We start from the raw sequence: 25,680 nt of genomic DNA, 5'->3' as shown, positions 1-25,680 counted from the left end.
TTTCAAGTAAAGCAGGATTTATCAAAAAAGTTCAAAAATTAATCACCAAAGGTTGCAACTACCTAACTGGCCACATCATTTCATTGGATGAAAGCCTGGAGAGATTATTTCTTCTATTGAATAATTGTTTCTACCAAATTTGTCACACAGGAAAAGGGAAATCAGAAAACACTTTGTTGGAAAAAAATATCTTAAGATAGAAACTTGCAACTTTCAGCGTCCTTCATGAGGCATCATCTGGTTAAGCGATTAGTGGAAATATGCCCTATGTAAGAACTGCCTCGAGTTCTACTTTGCCAACAGTCCAATCAATGCTTTGCATCTTCTTCTTCACAGAACTTAGCGTACTCATCTGAGTTCTTCAAGTTCTTTAGTTCACTGTCATCTTTAATTTCAACCTTCATAATCCATCCCTTCTCATAGGGGCTTGAATTGACCTGCAAAATAGTAGAAGACAATCGATACAGAGAATATCAAAGCACTTCCTTAATTACAGAGTTATGACATGCTGAATTTAAAGGACAAGTTAAGCAACCAGTACTGTCAGACTAACTTTGATTTGCAATAGATATAAATACAGCAGCCACATTACATGGTATTTCAGGGAGTAGTAAAGAAAGGAAAGTGAAATTCACTTGTTAAGGAAGATTTGGTCGTTAACATTCAGTTTTAAGGAGTTCAGAAAACTAGTAAATGGCTCGAGAGAGCTGTTTATTTAGCAAGTCCATTTCTATTCCTCAATTAAGGGACCTCAATCTATACAATCCATGATTTGTAATGTAATCCATTGAAATGAATTACAGAGGTCTGAAGTTTCAGGGAAGGAGAGGAAAAAACTATATATATAAAAAATCCAACCTAAAATTTTTGATTTATAAAGCAATCTCAAGAAAAAGAATATGGCACCATGTAAGTAGACTAACCAAACCAGGAGAGCTGTTCAGTTCTTCATTAACTTCGACCACATCTCCCGAAACAGGAGAATAGACATCACTGGTAGCCTTGACACTTTCAACTGCGCCAAATCCAGAACCCTGATTCACAGTAACACCCACTTCCGGTAATTCAACATACACAACATCACCTAAATGGTCTTGAGCATGATCGGTTATACCAACAGTAGCAGTTTTACCATCAACCTTTACCCATTCATGACTTTCAGCATACTTCAAGTCCTTTACAACTGCAAGTGAATTGAGAAAATGCATATGTCAGGAAGCTTAAGGTGTAGGAGATAAAAATGAACCTCCAAAACCCTAGGAAGTGAAAAACCTTTGAAAAAATAGCACAATATCTAGACAAACAAATCTGAATGGATGCTGAATGCTAGATATCAATTTGAAAGAACATTCTGAGTAGAAAAAAAAATATTGAGGACCATTTTGTGATGCAATTATGAAAATTCTAGGACTGCAATCAGAATTTTCCCATTAAAGGAGCACATTTACACAGAAAGCACAGACACATGCTAGCTTGTGCTTGCTATCTGCATGCACAAACACAGGCAGTGGTAATACCTATTAGAAGATCTTTACAACCTTTCTCAATATCAAATTTTTCCTCTTTTTTATTTTGATGATGATGTAAACAACTTTGAAGATTATGACACAAAACACAAGGAATAGTAACCACAGGGCCCTTCAGCAAGTTCAATCAAATGCATCAAAATTGGACTGATAATTTGTCTGCAGATTATAATTATCCTATCAGTTAAAGAGTTAGCTTGAGAAATGCGCGTCATTGGACATCAAATAAAAGATGGAAAGGACACTATGCCGCGAAGGGATCCTTGGTTTCAGGAGGAACAATGACTATTGCCCAAGCAAGCTCTGTCTCCAATGATCTTTTGATCATACAAGCATGAAGGTTCAAAGTCAGGCTTATGCAGGTTAAAACATTTAAAACACTATCATAGATACCCATACAACATAAGAACTAGTGCACTAATAATACAATCAAAGAACAATATTTTCCCTCCAAATTTCATCATATGATTTTAAGGTAGATATATGACATGGAGAAACCAAAGATAGTCATCAGAAAACCACAGGTCTTATGAGTCCTCTCCAAACTCAAAATGAATGGTTCCAGAATAGAAGCATCACCTAGTTCAGGGTATTTCAGTAAATTATCTGGGTAATAATTTCCAAAATTTCTTGTCTTCCCTTTATCCATGCCATAAATGAAGCCAATTATCAATATTCATATATAATCAGGAGGCCCTTACTCAAGGAGATAGATCATAAAGAAACCAAATAGCTGACTTTGAAGTTGAACAACTGGATGATATAGCCGTTTCCAGTTATTTTGTTTTTTATTTTAACAAAATTTAAAATTAGTAGAATTAACAACACCTGTTTCATAAATCTTGCTCGTGTGCACAAGAACCTACGTTAAGTTTGCAGAATACTGCCTTTTCAACATTCCTGAATTCTAATCTACAACTCAAATTCAAAAAGAAATCTTTGCTTCAGAAAAAGAATGAAAGTAAAGAGTGCTGCCACCAACAGAGAGTTGACGACAGGAATTGCCATCACAGCTGCATTAGAACACCACACCCCAAACTGTGTAACAATTTTATTTCAAAAAACCTCTATGCCATTACCATCCTCACCGCCACCATCATAACTTACAAGCTTCAAAAGAAAACAGATTATTTTCACTTTTCAGAGTTCCAAAAACAGAAAAACAAAAAAGCCCCATGTTCATTTTTTACTACATAAAGAACTGTCATCATTATCAGACAACAACTTAGTTATCATGTCTCTTTAACACAAGAAACTAAATCAATGAACACAAATAGCAATCATGCTTATGCAACAAACTCATCAATCTAATTTTAACGAAAAGAAAGATCGGAATCAATGTCTCTATTCCTTCACTGACTAGCCAATTTACTCTCTTCATTCAAAAAAGAAAAAAAAAATTAATATATTCAAATTAACACCAAAACCAAGACACCCCAGATGCCAAAATCGAAACTTTAACCAAAAAATAATCAAAGATCAAGCATTTCATTAAAGCACATACATAAGATCCATATCTACATCAACAACCATTATTATCAAATGCAGAAAAAGACACAAGACACCATTAAAAAAAAATTAAGAACAGATCAAGAAACCAAGAAAAGAATATGGTTGAGCTATGAAATTTACCAGAAGCAAACCCTCTATGAGAAACAGAGATCCTAAGGTAAGAAGCAGCCCTTGAAGCCCACAACAATCTTGAAGCCATAATAAGAGAAAGTGATGAATCTCAAACAAACTCTACTCCTCTTACAGAACACACTACACTGACTCTAATTTTCCTTTTCTCGTACTACTGCCACTTGAGCTTTTATGTCTTGGAGGGTTGGTGAGGGTTTTATTTTTGTATATTAATTGTTGGTAAAATATATAAATAAATAAATAGTTGGACTTTGTATTATATATAAGAAAGTCCAAAACGTTTTACCCAATTTCAGTTAGGTCCTAAACACTGAAAATCCCATTGCTTCTCCCATCTATGACATTATCCAATTAATCCTCTCCTTGAATTTTTTTTGCCTTTATATCATAAATTCAAAAAACCCTATTCATGTTAAAACAAACTTTTATATTTTAATTTTTAAGAATATAGTGCATTATTAAATAATAGTACAATATTATAAATATTATTACTATAAATTTCACTTTTCACGTGAACAAGAAAATATTATATTAAAAATATTAAATAATAATAATAACCTCTTATTATATAAGGTGATTGGAGTTTCTCTAACTCAATATATATTCAAAATACATGGATGTAACTATATTGTTATTTCTGGATATCATTAAATAATTAGTAAAAAAATTAGATTTTCATGATTAAGAAAATAAGGAAACTTCGAAAAAAGAGAGACAAAAAGAGACATGGTATTTAATGTATTTGATTATTTATTTAAAAATGATATTTATTAACATTTTGATACTTGATAAGAGGAACTCCTTTTGTCCTGAGGAGCCTAAATTTTTTGTTCATCTAATGATTGTTTATTTGAAAAATGGGGGATCTAATTGGAAATGTATTTTGTTTGTAACCCAAATGAGAATAAGATGATAATTAGAGGAAAAACAAGATGTCATTTTCCCAAAATAAAAATAAAAGAGAGGATATGGTGGTGGGTCAATGTGTCAACAAACCCATTAGGCAGAGAGTTGGTGACTGCTGACTATTCCTCCTGTCGCCACTTGTTAGTGACTGGTGATCAGTGAGGGCCCTCGGATGGGGCTGGTGGGCTGCCGGTGGGAGATGTTTTCCTTTGAGGGTAAATTATGGTAGAGTTTCCTTGCAACTCTTGGAAATGAAATTTTCAATTTGTTGAAATTTCCATGCAATTCTTGGAAAAAATTCGTCCAGAGATGATGGATCCTTGATGAAAACAGAGCAGTTTGTAATTGCGTTCCAAGAGTTTCACGGGATTTTGAATTTTTTATTTAAAATTATTTTTATAATTTTATATTATTTGGTAATAAAAAAATGAGAACATATTGCAAATATTTCATAAAATTTGAAAAAATAAATAAATCATTAAAGTGAAACTATTTTTTTTTTAATACTCTTATTATGTGTGGACATTGAGAAAACAATTATTTTCAATAACAACTGATTATAGTCAATTTCATCCAAATACTTAACATGGAATGGTGCTTTTTATTTTTGTGAAAAAATTCATTTCCTATAATAGTATTCCATCCTAATACAAGAGTTTGGAGGTTTGATATAATATAAATATGAATCAAATTAATTATTAAATTCCATCCTAATAACTGAAATCCTTTTCTTTTGAGTTTTATGGACCCGATCAAGGAACATTAATCATGCAGGAAGAGCAGCCTCCATGCCCTTATGCATTGTTCTGATTACAGTGGTAACCTGCTCAATTTGATCTTCGCTTGAGCATGCTGATAGAAGTACTTTGGCAGTTCCTCCATCAGGGTGACATCCAGCATCAATCATTTCTTCAAAGATTTTCAAGCATCTTGCGTATAGTTTCTTTCTAGAGTAGGCTCCCAATCTTGAAGTCCAAGTCACAACATCAGGTTTCAGATTTTTGGATGGAAGTGATTGGAAAATACCTTCCATTCTCTCGAAAAATCCTGCTCGTCCATATATGTTGATTAAGATGTTGTATGTACTGATATCAGCTTCATAAGGTCCCTTCTCCATTGCAGTCAGAACTTCCTCCATCTTTTCAAATTGGCCCAGCCGGCCATACAAGTGCATCATGCTGTTGAGGACAAACGTGTCTGGTTCAAGCCCAGATTCGCTCATCTGGTTAACAATTTCTTCGCATTTATCCACATTTCTTGCTCTTGAGTAGGCACAGAGAAGTAGCATGTGTGATTTCATTGTAGGGGTTATTCCTAGTCGCTTCATCTCATTGAATACCGCCTGAGCATCTAAAAAGCAAATAGGAGAAGCCAAATCATTAAGCCAAAATTACGAGGAGCATGTACGAAAAACAAGAGGAACTTCTTCCAAGTAGGAAAAGTGTCGCAAATGGATGAAATGCTGATAGCCTGATAATATCTCATACAACTTTATCTTGTTTCCTAGGAAATCTTAGAAAGATTATGGCAGATCTCCAGAATAAAATTGAACACTGTTCCAAAATATAATCCAAATGTTGTAATATAGATCCCTTCAAGTTCGTAGTTGATCGGAACGTTTTTAAACCATTACATGCTCAAACTGTTCCCAAATTCTCAAAGCTTAATCTTTCTCCAATTCTCACTTATTAAAGTACATTGATACTATTTGCTTCAAGCATCTTACCCTCATGAAGACCAGCTCTCCCATACGCATCTACCATGATGTTATATGAAGCTCTATCCGGCTCACAGCGCATGTGCCGCATGAGTGAAAATATTTCTGCAGCCCCGTAAGGAAAACCTGCACGACTGTTAGGACAAGATAGTTAAATATCATCAGTTCTATTGGGAATCTCTTGGAAGCAAGAAGCAGCACCTCCAGTATTCTTTTCCATTTTCTTTGAAAGATTATTGAAACACCATATCATTCTATGATACTAACCTGTAAGCTTCCATGAGCGCGTTGTAAGTATACACATCAGGCTCAAGCTTATCTTCTTGCATCTGCTCAAATATTTCTTCTGCCTTCTCACAGAGTCCCTCTCTAGCAAACGCGTTCACCAGAGCTGTGTATGTGCAGATATCTGGTCTGCATTTTTGACTTCTCATTTCGTTAAACAACTTCAAGGCCATGTAAGATTGACTTGCCTGTGTACAGGAAAAAGATTAGCAAAATGAGTTTTTCAGGATCCTAAACACCACTGTTGTCCAGGGTTATCAGAATTAATAACCATATCTTTGAATTTAGTCTGATAATTGTTTGACATTAAATGCATATATTTCAAGTTGTTTGTTGTATCACTGTAGACTCGTAGACGTACGAGTTACGCATAATTTTCTACTGGGACCAGTGGCATTTCAAGAAGATCAGATTTGCAGAATAATTCAGAACCAAATACCACTGAGCTTACCTTCCCATGAAGGTTGATCAACAGTGTATAGGTGTCAGTTGAGGGCTGGCAGCCATCATTTTTCATTCGCTGAAAAATCTCAATTGCTCTTTGAGGGTTTCCAGCCTTCATTAACCCATCAATATAAGCGTTGTATACAATTGCTCCTGGCCAAAATTAGAGTATATGCTCATTTTTCACTCATTGAATGTGCATGCAAGTGTATCAACAGAACAGCTTGAAAATGAAAATCTGAGACGTGTAAATAATAGAACGAAACACAAAAGCAGAACTAATGCCCTGTATTTCACCACCACAAAAAGAAGAGAAATAACCCACGCAATCTCATAAAGGAAAGCTACAGAAGCAAGTTTGTCATCCAGGAGCCTCTAGCCTAACCCAGTTCCGGTCTAGCTAAATTAGCAAGGGGTCCCTCTTAGTTTAATCAACCATTCTCTAAGCATGGTGATGTAGATAAGGAGTAGTAATCACTACTATTATAGTAGCAACAAGAAATATGCAGACCATGAACCGATCTTCTCTTTTCCTACGTGTAGTACACTTCACCCCCGAAAAGAAAAAAGAAATACAGCTCTCTGCAATTATTGAGCAAGGTTTCAAAATTTAAAACGAATTTAACCCCACAAAAAATCAATTTTTGAGGCAAAGAATCTTACAAGTCGAGGAAATTTTTGTTCTATAAGAAATGGTTGATGTAGTCCAATAACTTCTTGAAAATACAATTTCCCTAAAAGCTAAGAAGAAATGAATTGGTAAACACATACTTGGAGGAAGGCCATACTTTCGCATATCTACAAAGGCAGCTTCAGCTTTTTCTAACAATCCACATGCACAGTAAGCCTTTATAAGAAGGGCATAAGTGTCTTCAGTAGGGATACACCTGGCTTGAAGAAGATCAACATATGTCTCTTCTGCCTTCTTGTACAAAGATTTTTGCCCATAAGCATCTATTAGTAAATTGTAGCACATGACATCTGTCTGGAAGGAGCTCTTGTACAATATCCATTGACATATCTGGAAATTTTAGAGTTACACCCAACAAGATTATTAAGAATTAAGAACACACGATATTAAAAATGTCGATATAATAAATAGAGACAGTAAAGAGATTTGTTTCATTTAGTTGTAGGAAAATGCTGGTATATGAGAATTCCAAACACCAACTGCAGCACCAACCACTTAAAAGGAGATTTGAACAATCGAGGGTTTAGTCTTAATGATTGAAGAGGAAAATACTGTGCAAACATCCTGCCACAAAAATATGTGCGTGCAATGTGGTTTAATCCATCGCCTACCACCTTACACGATGAAAGAAATAAAGCAAGATTTACTCACCAATGCAATCGGATCCCATTGTTTATTCAAACGAAGTTGGACAGCTACATTAATAAGATCATCCCAAGTCTCGTGAGTGACAGGAAGAGTGTCAAGAGCAGCCCAAACATTATTCGGATCCACTTCTTTCCGCACAAAGTTCAGAATCTGATGAGCAACAGGACTTAGCACTGGGAAAATTCCATCAACAAATCCAGATCCATATTTCCATCCTTGTCCCCTCAAAGAGCCACCTGGGTATAAAAGAGGACTTAATAATTAAAGCCATATTTGCTTGAGCAGTTATATGTATGACCACAAAGTGAATTACTCCGTATTACATCGTTTCCTGGACATCTTTTTGTGATCAAAGATTCGCCATTTTCCATGTTTGTCGATATAGACCCTGTCGCTTTTCCACTTTTTAACATCTCCACTACTGGAATTCTTTTCTCTGCGTCTGAAATGACCATTCCGGATTCTTGATTCTATAAAAATATGATTCAGTGTGCATCTAACAAGCAACCTGCAAACACTAATCAAGTAAACACACAATTGCCAGCAACAAACATACACAACTCTGAATTTAAAGCCATTACGCAGAGGAAGCAACCAAATAAAATCCATATAAAGGATGCTTTAGACTTCAAAATAATTGGACAAAGAGAGACACTAAAACTACTTTTAATCACAATAGCAAACACATGAAATGCAAACCAGAAAACTAGTTAAAAAAGAACAAGAAAAGTAGTCAACTTTCCCTTTCTAAACCAAATATCTTCTCCCTTTCTTCCGCAATAATTCTTAACTGCTGTGAGTATAGGTTGTATTTTCATTACAGAATCAAATATTAGTCTAAACTTCAAAAATCAAAATTTGCAAGATAAACAATGCCACAACTGTTGAAGACTGGTTAGAGTTCAACAGCGATAAGCCTAGCACTCTGACAGCTAAAACTGGTTCATCATCTTATAATTTCTGAATTCACAGTAAGACTTTTTAGATAATGATGATTGCTCGTTCAATACATATGAGAGCCAACAAAATGCGAAAATGTTTTAACTAACAAGAACACAAAACAATTTAGACATCCTCTGTCAAGTGAACGTTGATACTTAGCAATTCCATTGAAACCCATTTCTCAGAACAAGAAATTCCATGAAAAAACAATATTATCCAGCAAGAGGAGAAAGAACCATCAGAATTGAAGTTAATAAATACAGAAAATAACAAGGCAGCATGAACAGCATTAGCAGTGGCATTGCATAAGGAAAGAGAGGAAGGAAGGATACGACTTACATGAAAGTATAAAAGAGGAGTTTGGAGTTGGGTATCTGTAAACATCCAGCAAGCAAGAAGATATGTGAACTGAAGAGTGTTTTCTTGGATAATGGACTATGGGTGAAGACCAGCACTGCCAGACAAAAGTAGCTTCTGTTTTTTTCTGTTTACTAAGGGACAAAAGCCTCAAAATATCTCTAACGAACTTGAGTCAAACAATAGCATTATTGTAGCCTCGTGGTGTCTGAGGTTGCATGGGATTCTATATTGAGACAGTAGCTGATAGCTAGAATAATCAATTCTAAAAAAGTTTATTTTTAATAATAAAAAAAGAAGAAGATCAAAGGTTAATTTGCTTAAACACAATGGACAAATTATTGTCATTATTATTAGTATAATTTAACAGCAGATACTCCAGCATGAGACTTGTTGCAAAGACGAAGCTATGAAGTGCCAATTGAGTTGCAATTCGACTCTACTAGCAGAAGTTTCCATGCTTAAAAAGCGAAAACTGCTGTTAAAATGGGTTAAAAGGCTTATTGAGGTTGCGGTGATTTTTTGATTTTTTGAAAAATTAATTTGTTTTTATATTTTCAGAGTTAATATTAATTTTTTAAAATAATAATAAAAATATCGTTTTAATATAATTCCAAGCAAAAACATATTTCAAGGGCGAACACTTCCATCCTCTTAATATAAACAGGGTTACGTCATGCATTTCCATTTTTACAACAGTAATTTTGGCTGCAATTAAGATGGGGCAAAATAAGCTATAATTTTTGTGTGACTTGGATCAAATTGAAGAAATAGAGTGTAAACTGAAAAATTGAGGCAAGTACAAGGACCCAAAAATAAAGTAAGCATTCTAATTCGATATCCATATTCCATGGTCCCTGTCTTTCCCTCTTCGGAGCTCCATTGGAATTAAATGAGAACGGCCATATTACAGTTCAAGCATTGAGAGGAGATAAATATAATTGAAGAGACCAATTTTCTGCACTCTGTCAAACGTATCATATAGGAAATCATATTGATGCAAAACCTTAGAAGCCATCTAAGATTGGAGAGAAGTCTTATAACATTTCCACATCACAGTTCTACGAACATGGAATTAATGGAAACTTCGGCTAAAAGCAACTGATTCAAGCAAATTCCAGAGGAAAGTAACACAAGTATCTCTATTGGTGTCAATACTGGGAAGAACTCCACTTTAGCCAAAAAATACAATGTCTATTCCACTTCAGCCAAATAATCATCAATTTCGGCTGGAGTTAGTACCCTGCAGTAAAGAAAGCACAAGGGATAAGATTGCCATGGTCATGTCACGCATAACTTCTTCCAAGGAAGCTTAAACATCCAAAGAAAGAGTGGATTGGCCATTTTGAATGAGTCTCTTATGTAAATTGTCAGACTGAAATTAGAGCAAGAGTGCGAGAAAATCAGAACTTCAAATATGAAACCACAAGTGGAAGGCCATATATGAAATTGGTGAGATCCAAAAGATTTTTGATATCAGATTTTATCTAGTTATGAACCGTGTTAACAAAAATGTGCATCCTGCAAGTTACTTCTGAAACTCATCCTAAGCTTCAAATTACGTGACACTATTACCAAGTTTAATAAGGAAAAAGGTCAAGAAAGAGCATGCCTGAATTGCTTGTCAGCACCAATTATCCCAATTTCAATGTTTTTCCCAGAAATCTGCCCTTCAAATCTGCAAACACAAACAATCTTGTAAGGTTACAAGGGACACACTCAGAACTTGTAAGAAACTTTAAAATGCTCATTTATATCTCTCTTTGACCACTTTGCAAATACTAAGATTATGCTCACTAATCTACCATCACTCTGATTATAGAAGCAAGACTCCACAAATTAACAACTTAAAATCACTAAGAGGAAAGAAAAGGAACCTTTAAGCACCTGCAAGTACATTTGATTGACACTGGGTTGAGAAACTTTCATTCATTTTCACTTAAACAGTATCTCACATAATTTAATCTCCTGAACTACTAACTAAAGTGTTGAGAGCCAATTTAAGTTCTCAAGGCTGAAGACCCCAACTAGACTACTGTTACCTAGAATTCATTTTACCTACGATACTCAGTATGTGTGGCAGAAAATCGCAATACCTAAATGGCTGAATTTACAAGTATATCAATCAATTATGTAATGAACCGGGTGCACGTGCATGGCGCAAGTATATTAAACCTACTGAATTTTTCTTCTACTTTTTATATAGCAAACCTTGTAAAAAACACCACTGCTCAAATTCAAAAATAAAAAGTGGAGGAAATTTTAAAGTGATGTACCCCTCTTTTAGTGTCAAGATAGCGGTGTGTACAGCATCATCAAGCTCCATATCATCAGTGTATCTACAGAGCACATATTAAGTTAGGGAAAACAAAAGTTGTTCAAATCAAATGAAGATATGTGGACAAAAAACCAAAATATTTACCATGTTTCCGTCCATTCAATTCTTTTTTTCACTTTCTTTTTTCTTTTTTTTTCAAAAAAAAAAAAGACAATCCAATTCTTCTTGGATGGGGAAAATGAAGTACAATAAATTATATAAAGAACGATGGGAGTAGCACAAAGTAAACTGGCAGTTGAAAATTGAAGGTAGCTTGATCTTTGAATGAAGAATATGTTTGGCAGTTGATGGTTGGAGGTGGAAACACATTTGTTGCTAGCTAGGAGAACCCATGAAGATGTTTAGAAGTTTTTGCAGAATCAATGCATTTCATGGTACCAAAAACAAATAAATACCTCTTCTCAAGAAATGTTTTTGCATTTGAAACATTTTTCCCCATTGCTGAGGCTTTCCATGAGAAGTAGGAACCTGATGGATCAACCTAGCCAAACAAATACAAAACATAACATCATCAGAAGAACTATGATTTGAGTGCAAGAGTCTAACATATTTTTAAAAAGGCAACACAAGTGAGTCATAATCCATCCAAATCTCAACCAAGAAAACAAAAGGTCAAAAACTTATCAACCCTCTGGGCACACGGAAGGGTGCATGATAGTCACAAAGGCCTACAGCTTCTAGAATACTAGGCTACCACATAGTCTGCAGTGGATAATCCAGATAAAAAAAAAAAAGTTAATGACTTCAGACATTAACACAGTGACTAGCAAAGACACCTGGTACAGCTGTGGACCTTTGTCATCAAAACCAGCAACTAGCAAAGATACTCCAAAAGGCCTTACACCTCTGCGAGGAAAAACAAAGGATGAGTATTTTCAAACTTCAAGAATAAGAGCATGAAGAGTTGACATGCTGATGCAGGAACATAGGGAGAGAGTTGTTGGCTTATTAGAATAAGGGCTAAGGTTATGAACTTTGGAAATTGAAATTCAGATCTAAATTACAAAGGAAATCAACTAAAACCACTGAAACACTTTGAATGTATAAAAGATGTTCCAGTACCCAGATTGAGTAAACTCTTGCATGACAGCAGCAGTTTCCCTCACAAGTTGTGTGACAGGAATTGGTTCCTACAATCATAAAAATTCACAAGTCACAACCTTCACGATTAACAACAAAAGATGACAATGAATTGATATAAAATAGTAATCGGATATTTAACTCTTGGATTTCAAGCAAAATTCAGCTGTTTTGGGGGTCAGAATGGTATTATTGGGAATAAGAAAACTAACAAGAAGTCTTGTAATATAGACAACCTCAATAACTACTTTCCAGATATATTATCTTAACCAGGTTATCAAGCATTAGATGAATTACATACATGAGTTTGTTTAGAGGCATCAAAAGGATGCACATATCCCATTCATAAGATAAGCCATGAAAATTTAGCAACCTTATCACTTATCAGTGACATTAAAAGAAAAGCCGAAGAACAAACGTGAAGCAAAATAATAAAGAAAATCTTGAAGATGGGTACCTTGTACAGTCTATGATATTGCTCTGCTTGCTTCCTACTTTTCCGAACCAAAACTCGAAAGTCAGGACCCATTCCACTGCAACAAAATACATGTGATTCAGCACTGTCAAGAAAAAATTACAGCAAAGCAACCCATTTTGACATAGGTAATAAGTTGCACAAGTTAGTAAGAAGTGGCTCATTGAGCAACCAAATTGCCAAGATGTCTTATTTCAAACCCAAGTACAGAGGAATGCCTTATTTTTATTTTTCTAAGGAACTACATATTTGTCCCCCTCTTTTTTTCGGTTGAAACAGAAACAGCGTACATGTACAGCGTGTCAAAGTCAAGTCCATAACCAGACCAATTAAGAACATTGACCTACAAGGAGTTCCACTGAAGTTCAGATTATAAGCAGGCATGCTTCTATCTCAATTTACCACCCCGGGTCAAATTTCACACTTATCAGGACACTATAACAACAGCAGAAACTATATAATTTCCCACCAAACATAAAGAGAGCTTTGAATCTACACACCCGCCTGCTACAATCATTCATGACAGATATTTTAGCAATAGTTAGGGCCAGAGAAACACAAGCTAAAAAAATGGAACTTCCTAATTACTGAGAAGCAGGCAGAAACAAACCTGTAGACAACTCCAATATTGGGTGTCAGATTCTGTATTTTCTGAACCTGAAACAAGAAGCAATTAAATACCATCAACAACCAACTCAAGTTATATACCATCTTGCAAATTAGAATAATAGACCAATCGACTGGCTCCAAAATCAAACCATCTCCACCTCATTCAACACGATTTAAAATAACCAACACCACCTTTTTATACAATGTGGGATTAAAGAGGATATAAATCTACACACTCCAACATGCAAAGTCCCAATCTTAAGAGTCATTGACTAGTATAGTAACGCCTCACTGGCAAGAACCCAAATCACTAAGCTCAAATTACTAATAAAAATTACAAATTTACACCGAATTTGAACAGATTTCTACTAACCGATGTCACTAAAGAAAACGCAAAAAAACAAAAGGGTTACTTGAATTTCAACCAAAGAATAAAACAAAACCAATAAAAAAAATATTAAATGTTTACTTACAGAAGACTCATCGACTAAAATAGATGGCAATTTCTTCTCAGTTGCAATAACAACACCGTTTGCCGCTACAACACCAAAACAAATAATAAAATCAACAACATAGTATCTAAGCACCCATCAACAACATAGTACATTCGAAAATGACAAGAAAATGAGAGAGAGAAAAAAAGAAGAGAGAGAGCTTAAATTGCAACAACCTTTGATTCCGAGAGAAGTTTGGCCTGATCCAACGGCAGTCAATGCGTGCTCAATCTGTACTAGCTTTCCGGTAGGACTGAAAGTAGTGAGAGAAAAGGAGTACTGGCTATCACCCATGGTTTATTGCTTGAAGACGCAGAGAGGAAAAACTGAGAATGCGAGCGTGTGGGAGAGAAAGACAGGGATATTTTCTTGGGGTTTGAACTTTGCTTTTCTCGTTGGAGAAGAAGGTGTTTTCTTACGAGGGCTTTTACAACGGAGTATTTTGGGCTTTTATGACGGCAGAGGTTGGTCCTCTTTACATTGAGCTCAATGAAGTCTTTGAACCAGTTTTGTTTTTAAGTATTATTAATAAATTTTTATTTATTTTTAACATAAATATTTTTTAATTTATTTGATTACATGTATATAAATTTTTTAATTTATTATATTTTTTAAACTAGAAAAATATATTTAAAGAACTAAATTTTTATAAAAAATAAAAATATTTAACTTGCAATAAATCACTCATATTTTTATAAAAAATAAAGATGAATAAACTCTTAATTAGGCCTTGTTACTGAATTTTGTTGTTGATTTGTAATTTAATTATTGTTGAAGATTTTTTGTGTTAGATTTATTAATACTATAAAACATATGGTTATTAATACTATTGGTCTGAAGAATCCCCTGTTTGGAAGTTCTTTGAATGGGGCTGTGATGGCATTTAGAAAGCACAGGCACTAGGGGGCTTGCCTTTCACTGGCAGAAATCATACTTATTGTTGAAGTTGTTTTGTGTTAGGTTTGGATAACTTTATTTGGATTTAATCCACAAAATCGATGGATATCATCTCTTATAGATGAATGGTTTAGCTTCCAAGTCTACCATTCTCTCATTTATTTGGATTTAATCCACTGAAACTGAGGTTTAAGTGGATCCATTTAATCTCTTGTTGTTGAATCGAATCGATTTAATCTCTTGTTGTTGAATCGGTTTAATGGTTTAAGAATTTCTTGTTGTGAATTGCAGAAAACAATTGATTGATCTTCACGAGGATGGCAATTGCAAATGAATGGAGGAAGCATCAAGATCTTTGGCTTGTTTGAAGGCAGATAAAGGCATAAAAAAAAACGAGAGAGAGAGAGAGAGAGAGAGAGAGAGAGGATGTGAGAAATAATTATAGATATGAGTTAGTGGTTGAAACATATGAATTACATATCATTTTATGTTGAGAGAGAGAGAGAGAGGTTTATCACAGCTGCTTTTGACAGAGTAAAATGTTAAGTAAGAAATAAAATCCAATTACAGTAAATGGTAAGGCTTACATATTATTTTACACCAAAGCAAAAAAATAATACACTCAAAGCAAAAAAATAATTAATACACTCAAAGCAGGTTCCAAAGAGTTCTGCCTTTCTCACCTATATATCATTAAAAAAAATCATAGGGATGTGAGAAATCTTTTGCCAATCTTCACCCATCTCCCCCTTCCCGTAACGATTCCTTAGAATGGGGCAACCAGCTATGTCCAATTCCTGTAGAGGCGCTGCCAAAACATAGTCTGGTAGAGCTCTCAACAAAGGGCACTTGATAATTTCCAATTCTCGAAGTTGTGGCATAATGGATATTATTGAAGTTGTGGTGGCATCTTCTTCTCCCACCCTCCTCCTTTCAATTCCATCCCACTCTTCTACTTCTTCGAGATTCAAAATCCAAAGTTTTTTTAATTTGGGGAAAGCAGTGACCCTTGCAATTTCTCCTTCATTAATGCTGGCATTCTCATCTTTTTCTATACCTAAAAATCCAGCACCCAACCGTGTCAGCTTCAACCAGCCCAACTTTAGTCTTTCAAGGTTGGGCAATCTTCCCAACGGAGGGAAGACCTCCACGTTTGTACAGTTAAAGAGTGCAAGCTCCTGTAATCTGGTTAATGTCATCATCCAATGTGGCAAATCCAACCCTCCGTAACCCCGTATGGTTAGATTTTCCAAGTCTGACGGAGGCTGCAAAGCTTCAATTAAAATGTTGTTCTCCCGGTTGTAGTAGAAATCCAATCGCAAACGAAGCAGGCGCTTCTTATTCTTGAGTTGTGCTTCTGCAGCGTCCCTCGCATCTTCTTTACCTCCTCCTAGATTCTGTATCTCAAGACTCCCTCCAATGTGATTTAAGTTTTTTAATCCTCTTAGATTAGCTGCTTTACTTTCATTCTCACCATCACCACACACAGGAAACTTATCCAATGTTCGAAGACATGTTATCCTCTCTATTCCCTTTGGTATGAAGGCCACACGTGAACCATAAATCTGGAGATGCCTCAATTTGATAAGTTTTCCAATCGCCTTGGGCAATTCCTTGAGAGAACGACACCAAGTAACGTCTAGGGATTGCAGATTGCATAAATCACAAATGGTTTCTGGCAGGGACTTCAACTCTCCACATGACAGATTGAGGTGTCTCAAACGTATCAATTTCCCTACCTCGTTTGGTATTTCTTTGATTGAAGACCTTGACAAATTCAATGACTTGATGCATGTCAACCGCTTGAACAAATCAGGCAGTGCAGCTCCAAGCGAAGGGTCTCTAGTGTCGATCAAGAGGCTGCGAAGACCTTTCGCTTTGTGAATGGACTCGGGAAAAGAGGTCTCATCAGACAGCATCATGCTTAAATGACGAACCCTTTCAATTGAAGTCCCCACTGTTGCTTCTCGAAGGTCATTGACATCCACTGTTAGACATTCATTTTTTGTCATATATTGGGCAAAATCATGCACTATATCATGCATCTTGAATTTCATTCCTTCAAACTCGTCCATCTTAAAATCTTGGAAGAAAGAGCGCGCTGCTAAGACTTGAAAGTACTGCTCTCCTACAAGCTCCATATCTCCACCTGAAGTCTCCTTGAGGTAACCTTGAGCCATCCACATCTTCACCAATTCATATTTTCCCATCTCGTAGTCTTTTGGAAACATGGCACAATACAAGAAACATCATCTCACCACATAAGGTAAATCGTAGTAACTCAAAAGCAAAGGTATAAATATTCGACTTTCAACCTGATCTCTATCAACCTCATCTAGCCTCCACAGTTCGCTAGATAAAACACGTTCCCACTCTTCTCTTGTTCTTTTAGACTGCATTAGACCTCCTAATACCTTGGCAGCTAGAGGCAAGCCCTTGCACTTGTTTGCAATTTTATCGCCGATATCTGTCAATCTTTGGCGCTCATCTTTGCTTCTTTCCTGGAATGCCACATGATTGAATATTGACCTGCATATCTTATCGGACAATTTCTCAATGTTGATCCGGTGGTCAGTTCCCATCATCGTTGCCACAGCGTCCTTACGAGTGGTCACTAGGATTCTGCTTCCTCGTGCACAGCCTGTGAGAGATGGTTTCAGTTGTTCCCATTGTCCATGATTTTCTGTCCATACATCATCAAGGACAAGAAGCAGCCTCTTTCTAGTAATGGATTCAGAAACCCCTTGCAAAAGGGATTGCAATTCAACCAAATTCGTTGGTCTCCCTTCAAGCTGCTCAAGGATAGCTTTGGCTATTCTAACCTCATCAAATGGTTCTGAAACACACACCCATATCTTTTTCTCAAAATGAGCCGTAACCTCAGAATCATTAAAAGCTAGTTGGGCGAGGGTTGTTTTTCCAATTCCGCCCAGCCCTACTAGAGAGATGACATCCACGTCCCGTGCTTCTTGACTACTTTCAGCCAGCAACTTGCTTACAACATTTCTCTTTTCACCATCTCGACCAATCACGCTTGATTCATCAACAAAGGAGGTAGTTGTTAGTCGCTGGAGTTCATCAGTGGCTTTGTACAGATCAAAGCCATACTTAGCTCTCTCTTTGGCAATATCATCCACTTTTTCACAAACTTCTTTGATCTTCAGGGCAATGTCGCGACGTCGAACCACTTGATTGAAACAAAAGCAAGGAGATCCCAGGAAGGAACACCGTATCTTCTGTCGGCTGTGAGTATTTTCTTCAGCTTCCTCCATTTTCCATCTAAGAATTGCAGTGCTCCATTCATCTAGCACGTCATCCATATCATAACATGCATCTTTGAGCTTGTCTACCCAATCTCTTACAGCCTTATCCTTCACTTGTTTTCTTTCTGCATCTTCAAGGACAGATTGGATATCAAGGAGATTGCTTTTCAGCCTGTCACATTGTTCCTTCACACCCACTACTAGGTTCACCTCTTCTTGTACCTATTAGTGTACAAAGGAAAAGAAACGTTAAGAAAAGAAACGTTAAGCATAGGAAACATTTCTATGACAATTTCACACCCACTATTAGGTTCACCTCTTCCTGTACCTATTAGTGTAGAAAATACAAGTTCAAGCATAGGAAACATTTCTATTTTTTATTAATATATTTTATTGTGAAATGGATTTACTATATTAATAATTTATATATAAAATATTTATTAGAAATAATAATATTTCTTTGTTCTTTTTATCATCATGATGATGATATCAGTCTGCACTATGCTACTGTACAAGAAGGTATAAAATGAATCTTAAATGGTAAAATGTTAAACCTGTACGTGTATATATATAGGTATGGAAAGAGTTCAATGTTCTCACGTGAGAAGGATTTCTCCTTTGAACCGACATAAAATCTGGTTTTCATTTTACATTAAACTATAGATATATGGATGTATAAAAAAGCAAGTGAATAATTAAAGGATCTGCATGTATACATTTGTGAAGTCAATTTAGAAATAAAGGCATGATAATAAGATTGTGTGTTAATTCACACCAAATACTCGCTCGCTAATCCTTTGAACTTTTTATTGATTATTTTACCCTTAATAGTTAAGTTTAAAGAGAATTGGCAACTCTTGTTCTGCCTTTTTCGGTTTTCCTATATTTGGAATGATATATTTTCTTTATGTTATTTTTGGAATTATGAAAAATAATAAAACAAGAAAAAGAAGATTCTTTAATGAAATCCAAATATATACTTGAGGATTTAAATGTATTCTTTTTATGAGAGGAAGAAAAAAGGCTTGAACTTTATATATATTTCTTATCTCTGCTAGGTTAATCAGGTTATTGCAGATGGCTGAAAAATACCTGTTGAGCAACGATCGTGGTTAACTGCTCCAAGATCGGAGATACAAGTGCCTCAGCCATCGTCTGTTTAGTTAAGATTGGAAAGAGAGAAAGAGAGAGAAGCAATGATGATGGGATGAGCAGAGAGAAAGAGAGGGTGAAGGGAAGGAGGCGGCTGGGAGTTCTTGCAACTTGTAGTTTTTTCACTAGTGAAGCTTGTATTTTAGTGTCTCAACATTTTTTTGTATTAGTTTTTGGAGGGCGGCTGTGGAAAAGGGAGAGAACAACTTGTGGGTTGAAAAAAAAAATGAACATGTATTTAAGTGTCTCAACATTTTTTTTTATTAGTTTTTGTAGTGTTTTAAAACTTAATTTTTTTTTTAAATACTTTCGAAATGCAACGTCAAACACTGTATAAATCATTTAACAAGGCATGTCCTAGCAAATAAAACTCTCTCGTATCGATGCAGATGATTCTGCTGCGGGTTGAAAACATTTAGCGACACTAAAAAGTGTCCTTAAATATATTTTGAAGAGCCATTACATATTGTTTTCTGTTTCTGTTTTCTTTTTCTTTTTTTTTGTAGTGCAACGATAGTAAAATATGACGTTAATTTTAGCAACGAAGAGATAAAATATAACTTTTTTTTTCATATGTTTTTTAATTATTCCACAAAACAATATAACTTTTTTTTCTATGTTCTTTATTGAAAAGAAATAAAAAAACAATGCTTTGAAATTAAAATAAAAGAGATATCCATCAAATTAAAACCATTTTTTATCTTATTAATGCATTCCTGGTTTTTTTCAAAAAAATACTTTTTTAGACAATATTTTATAAAAATCATAACATTAATCAAAATAATATCAATCCCTAAAAATCAAAGATTTTATAGCTTGTCATTTTATAGCACTAGCCTTAATATATATATATATATATATATATATATATATATATATATATATATATATATATATATATATATATAATCTTTACTGTTATCAATAAAAAAAATTTAACGAAAATTTTGCCATCTTCAATCTCTAAAATAGGAGATTTCATTAATGTTTTAATTTTTTATTTTTCTTTACATTAATCCCTGAAGACCTAAAGACAGTAGATTTCATAAATTCTTAAATTTTAATAAAACTTTGATGTTAATCCTGATGATTTGAAATTTCATCACTTTTTTAAATTTAATGAAATTTTTTATATTATCCCTAAAAATAGGAAATTTCACCATTTTTTTGAATTTTAACAAAAATTTTGAACTCTTTATTCTTGATGATATTAATTTTCTGGATAATTTTTTTCAATACTTAATTAATCATGACAATAGATATGAATGCTATTAATTTTCTTCCTGTTATGGAGTAGATACCGTGCTTTTATGTCTTCTTTATTTTATCTTCTCTGTTGTTGCTTTTTATTATTATTATTATTATTATTATTATTATTAGGCTATTCTCGTTTTAGCCAAAATTTTTAATAAAATCTCCACTATTGTCTAAAAAAAGAGTTCCTTGGTGACTTTGAAGAGATTTCTCTTCCTTGCCAGTGGAATAGTGGTACGCCACCAGTCATTTCAAAGCTTGAAGACTTGTAGCAAGCTGGTGATTCAAAATAAGGCTATAATTAATTACATTGAGTAATCGACCGAGTTGGCCGAGTTATCAATAGCGTGTGCATCTCTGTCGAGGAATACAGCGGTTCAGATTCTCGATTCAAGTTGTTCCAATTACCATAATGCCCTCCTTTTCTTTGAATCAGATACCATAACAAGGGTGTGATAGTCATCCGGTGTCTATTTAGGAGACAAAGCAGTGTCAACTTTTCTCCCTTTCCCCCCTTTTCAGGCCTAAGCTCTTCGCGGCATATTCGTTTGCTTATATAAATGGCATGGCCTGGTGGTGGCCGAGAAGAGACTATTGGGCTTTTATGACGGTAGGTTGGGCCTCTTCACATTGGGCTCAATGAAGGATTTGAACCAGTTTTAACCATAATTTTTAAAACTTTAGTTGGAATGTGTTTTGTATTGTATTAACTTTTATGGTTGTGATTTGAAAAAAATTATTTTATAAAAAATATTTTTGGTTGAGGTTAGTTTGATATTTATATATATTTGGTTAAAACTGTAATTGAAATTGAGATTGAACAAAAAGTAATTTAATGTGTTTGGTGATATATATTAACATTGATGGTTTTTAATTTAAATATTGCAGATTTAACTACTGCTATTATATCATGAAATAAATAATACTTTATATAAAAATTTATTGTTCCATTAAACTATCTACAATTCCATCACGTACGAAATTAGGTAAAATATTATCAAGAACAAAATTGGAATTACGATAAAATTCTGCAAATGCTACGTCATCATGCAATCTCCTTCTAATTTATGTAGTGCTTTTTAATAATGTTAAACACTAGTTTTTTGAATTAATTCAATCTGCACTGTTTCACTTAACAAAAGTGAACAGTGCCGGCGAAGCTGGTGCAATATGCTTCTCCTGAAACTGCGTTTCTACCCTTTTTTTTGTGTGGGTCCCACGGTTACCGTGTAGACAAATACACTCGAAAGAGGGTCAGAGCTTAGAAGTTTAATTATTTTTAAAAGAAAAGAAAATAATATTATTTTTATTAAATTATTTCTTTTTTAAAAAATAACTTTTTACCTGAGTCTACAAGGGACGTATAAAGTTTTTTTTATTTAAAATATATTAAAATAATAACGTCTTTTAGATTTTTTTTTTAATTTCATATTAATACATTAAAATCATAAAAACAAGTAATTTAATTATCATTTTTAAAAAGAAAATTAATTTGAAAATTCTAAACGACAAAAAAAAAAAACTCTTGGTATCGATGCAACGTTGTCCCTCATTTGAAACTCAAGCTAAGGGCCTGTTTGCGATTGTGGTAGCGATGCCGGTTTATAGTGTTTTTGCTTAGAAATGAATCAAAATAATTTTTTTAAAAAATATTTTTGATATCAGCACATCAAAACTATCTGAAAACATATAAAATAAAATTCATTTTAAACAAAAAAAACTCAAAATTTTTAGGAACTCGATTTACACCGCATTTTCAAACATACCCTTAAATTTCAACGTCTAAGATCGATGAAGAAGACACCATTAGAGAACAAGAAAAGGAAGGAGATCACGAAAATGAAAGACAAAAAAAAAACATCGAAGAATAAGAAACCAAAAGTCCCTCGATTTTTACTTCCAGGTATTACGTGGATCATGTAACCAGGTCCATTATAAGGTATTTAAATAAGAAATTGATAGGATATTAGGATGTTTTTTATTATTATTACGATGGTTTTAGTTGAGGATTGAATGTGGAGGATTATAAGTTTGGCAGTGAAGATATTCTTGTTGATGAGGAAATTAACAGAAAACTTAGTGAGGTTAAGATTATTGAAGATGCTTTGTTGTTAAAGATAAGTAAAAAGTTGTAATCTTTACGAGAAGGGTGGGGTGATTGGCTTCATAAATAGTGATTTTGTTTTCTTGAACCCGTATCCTTTGCTGCGAGACCCGTGGTTGACTAGAGGTGATAAGGCTGTGTAGAAAACCCATATTTTCACTCCAGTTTGGTTTCAGCGGTGAAAGACATGTTTTCACCTTCTGGAATGTCAATCACATGTATGACTAGAATGACACAACATCTTGCTGGTTCCTGTGTGAATCTCATATAGGACACTGAACTATCACATTGAGGTGTTTAAAATAAATCTCATAATCTAGTAATTTTGATGCTGGCTCTTGAACTAGAAACCATGTATTAATTAATACCCTCTTCGCTCCAGTTGAGAAGAATTTTTATTTTATATTCCTGATGATCATCGTTATACTATGTAATGTAGTGATTCAATCGCGCCATTTCTTATTTTTAGAATCTATGTTTTGGTAACTTGTCTCTTGTTTTTTTTTTCTTGTTGGGTTGTTCAGGTGCTATCTAAATTGATTCTGATATCATAGTTTTGAATTCATGGTCTTCACTTAATAACACGATTGGTCTGGAGAATTCTACTGAAAGATTATAGCATTCTACTGAAATTCCTGAAATTGATTATAGCATTCTACTGAAATTCCTGCTTCTCATCTGTTTCTCTATTTCTTCTCTTCATTTATTGTTTTTCTGCTATCAGTAGCATGTGCTGGTCAAGGAAAAAAGTTTGGAAGGATTGCTGGTTTGTGTGATTGGAGCTCCTTTAAATGGGAGGTTTGTTTGTGAAGGGGAGCAAATGGGTGTGAAAATGACAAGAAATGAGCAAGATTTTCTGGAGGAAAGTATTCGTATTGTCTGGACTACATCACCTTCCTATCTTCTTCTTCTTCTTCTCATTCCTTTCTTAACGTGATTTGAGCCCTTTTTTTATTGTCTTTTTCTACTTTTTCAGAATTTAAGGCACTTCTTTGTTTTCTTAGCTAGAAATATAATGCAAGACAACTACAATAATTTATGAAGAATCATTTGGATTAAAAACCTGATCTACCCACTCAATTTGGCCTCAATTGGATTTTGATCCCAAGCAGCGATTAGCATTGGTAGGTCTTAGTTGAAACACATTTTCTTGTCAATTTGTGATTCACGGTCTGCAGTGGATAATCCAGATATTAAAAGAAAAAAAAAACAGTTAATGAATTCAGACAATATTACGAGGAAACAGTTAATGATACAGCTGTGGACCTTTGTGTTGGGAAAACTCGGGACAACTAACCAGATCAATTCAGCGGAATACAATTCACAATTCACAAGTCTCAATCCTTTTTCCCTCTTTGTGCAGTAAAAAACAGATTCAAACAATGATCAAATATAATACAAATAATCACACAAATTAACACCAAGATTTTTACGTGGAAAACCCGATGCGGGAAAAACCACGGGACCGGAGTCCACCTAAAAACTTCCACTATCACAAATAATGGGTTCACAACTGTTCTTCCTCAGATTCAACTAAGGGATACAACATATATATCATCAAGAACTACTTATTCTCGGATTACAACAAGATTAAAGGAGAATTATTTGAGAAAAACTCACAAAACTGACAGCCCCGTTTTCTGTCAAAACGGCCAGCTTCCACACCACCAATCTTCGATCCAACCGTCCAGAATGAAGAGGAATGTGTCTAGAAGCTTCTGTCAAAATCTCAGCCCGATCCAACGGTGAACGAACTGGAAATCGAAGAAAGAACGCAGGCTGCTCTGCTGCCTCTTCTTCTTTCTTTCTCTCGGTTTTCTTCTCCTCTCTTGTTAAATTTGCTACTGCCATCTACAGTAACCGTTTCATTTAATTTAAACCAAGGAGGCAGCCAGCTGCCTCCTTAATTAATGTGGTGGTCCCCCCATCACATGGTGCGGGACCACACAACAAATCTCCCCCTCTGCAAAACTCATTAATGTGGACGATCAACATGTAAGCTTCAATTTAGGAGGCTCTGACAAGCCTGCTTCCCTTCTGCAAAACTCAAACTTCTCTCTCGGTAGAGGTTTGGTCATCATGTCTGACACGTTGTCATCGGTATGGATCTTCTCGACAATAAATGACTTCATCTCCATAGCATCTCGAATCCATTGATATCTAACCTCAATGTGCTTTGACCGAGAGTGAAAAGTAGGATGCTTACTGAGATGGATTGCACTTTGACTATCACAGTGCAACACAAAGTTCTCTTGAACTAGACCAAGTTCATGTAAGAACTTCTTCATCCATAACAACTCTTTGCCCCCTTCAGTAAGAGCAATATATTCAGCCTCTGTAGTGGATAATGCCACACATTTTTGTAACCTTGATTGTCATGAGACAGCTCCCCCTGCAAACTTCATCAAGTATCCTGATGTGGACTTTCTAGAATCAACATCACCAGCCATATCTGCATCTGTGTATCCATCCAACACAGATTTATCATTACCAAAACATAAGCTGAAACTAGAAGTACCTTTGAGATACCTGAGTATCCATTTCACTGCTGACCAGTGTTCTTTACCAGGATTGGAGAGGAACCGACTAACCACACCAACTGCATGAGCTATATCCGGCCTTGTGCAAACCATGGCATACATTAAGCTACCAACTGCGGATGCATAAGGAACCTTTTTCATCTCATCTCTTTCTTCATCACTTGAAGGACACTGCTTAGAACTTAGTTTAAAGTGGCTTGCAAGTGGAGAACAAACCGGTTTGGAGTTGCTCATGTTGAATCTCTCAAGTACCTTTTGGACATATCTCTCCTGAGATAGCCAAAGTTTCTCCTTTTTCCTGTCACGTGTGATCT

At 34.9% G+C, this 25,680-nt stretch overlaps 5 protein-coding genes across 6 annotated transcripts; all 5 read right to left on the bottom strand.

Moving 5' to 3' along the window:
• On the bottom strand, positions 1–3,365 carry LOC133678027 (glycine cleavage system H protein 2, mitochondrial-like). The gene is made up of 3 exons (XM_062100177.1): positions 3,159–3,365; positions 924–1,183; positions 1–437 (listed from the first exon to the last, which is right to left on the bottom strand). Exons 1-3 carry the CDS (start codon positions 3,235–3,237, stop codon positions 309–311), a joined length of 468 nt encoding a protein of 155 aa, XP_061956161.1. The 5' UTR covers positions 3,238–3,365; the 3' UTR covers positions 1–308.
• Positions 3,366–4,790: 1,425 nt separating this feature from the next.
• On the bottom strand, positions 4,791–9,295 carry LOC133678179 (pentatricopeptide repeat-containing protein At2g35130). Its single transcript, XM_062100411.1, has 8 exons — positions 9,143–9,295; positions 8,185–8,369; positions 7,865–8,097; positions 7,294–7,543; positions 6,530–6,675; positions 6,061–6,266; positions 5,803–5,927; positions 4,791–5,426 (listed from the first exon to the last, which is right to left on the bottom strand). Coding segments are annotated over exons 1-8 (1,731 nt in total). The 5' UTR covers positions 9,145–9,295; the 3' UTR covers positions 4,791–4,842.
• Positions 9,296–10,098: 803 nt separating this feature from the next.
• LOC133678034 (proteasome subunit alpha type-2-A) lies at positions 10,099–14,655 on the bottom strand. Of its 2 annotated transcripts, XM_062100188.1 has the most exons (10): positions 14,333–14,652; positions 14,136–14,200; positions 13,664–13,710; positions 13,036–13,111; positions 12,561–12,628; positions 12,275–12,344; positions 11,894–11,979; positions 11,437–11,499; positions 10,773–10,838; positions 10,099–10,403 (listed from the first exon to the last, which is right to left on the bottom strand). In XM_062100188.1, exons 1-10 carry the CDS (start codon positions 14,448–14,450, stop codon positions 10,355–10,357), a joined length of 708 nt encoding a protein of 235 aa, XP_061956172.1. In that variant the 5' UTR covers positions 14,451–14,652; the 3' UTR covers positions 10,099–10,354. The 2 variants fall into 2 exon arrangements, with proteins under 2 accessions (XP_061956172.1, XP_061956173.1); XM_062100189.1 differs by lacking the exon at positions 11,437–11,499 and having other exon boundaries at positions 14,333–14,655.
• Positions 14,656–15,736: 1,081 nt separating this feature from the next.
• Positions 15,737–17,263, bottom strand: LOC133678343 (disease resistance protein RGA2-like). Its single transcript, XM_062100637.1, has one exon. It carries the CDS (start codon positions 17,261–17,263, stop codon positions 15,737–15,739), a length of 1,527 nt encoding a protein of 508 aa, XP_061956621.1.
• On the bottom strand, positions 16,757–19,589 carry LOC133677988 (putative disease resistance protein RGA4). The gene is made up of 2 exons (XM_062100130.1): positions 19,409–19,589; positions 16,757–18,538 (listed from the first exon to the last, which is right to left on the bottom strand). Exons 1-2 carry the CDS (start codon positions 19,466–19,468, stop codon positions 17,303–17,305), a joined length of 1,296 nt encoding a protein of 431 aa, XP_061956114.1. The 5' UTR covers positions 19,469–19,589; the 3' UTR covers positions 16,757–17,302.
• Between the last annotated feature and the right edge of the window lie 6,091 nt (positions 19,590–25,680).

Source organism: Populus nigra, chromosome 18 (genome assembly GCF_951802175.1).
Source record: "Populus nigra chromosome 18, ddPopNigr1.1, whole genome shotgun sequence".
NCBI classification, from domain to species: domain Eukaryota; kingdom Viridiplantae; phylum Streptophyta; class Magnoliopsida; order Malpighiales; family Salicaceae; genus Populus; species Populus nigra.
The sequence above is the reverse complement of the archived record's forward strand: the minus strand, read 5'-3'. Positions and strand labels throughout refer to the sequence as shown.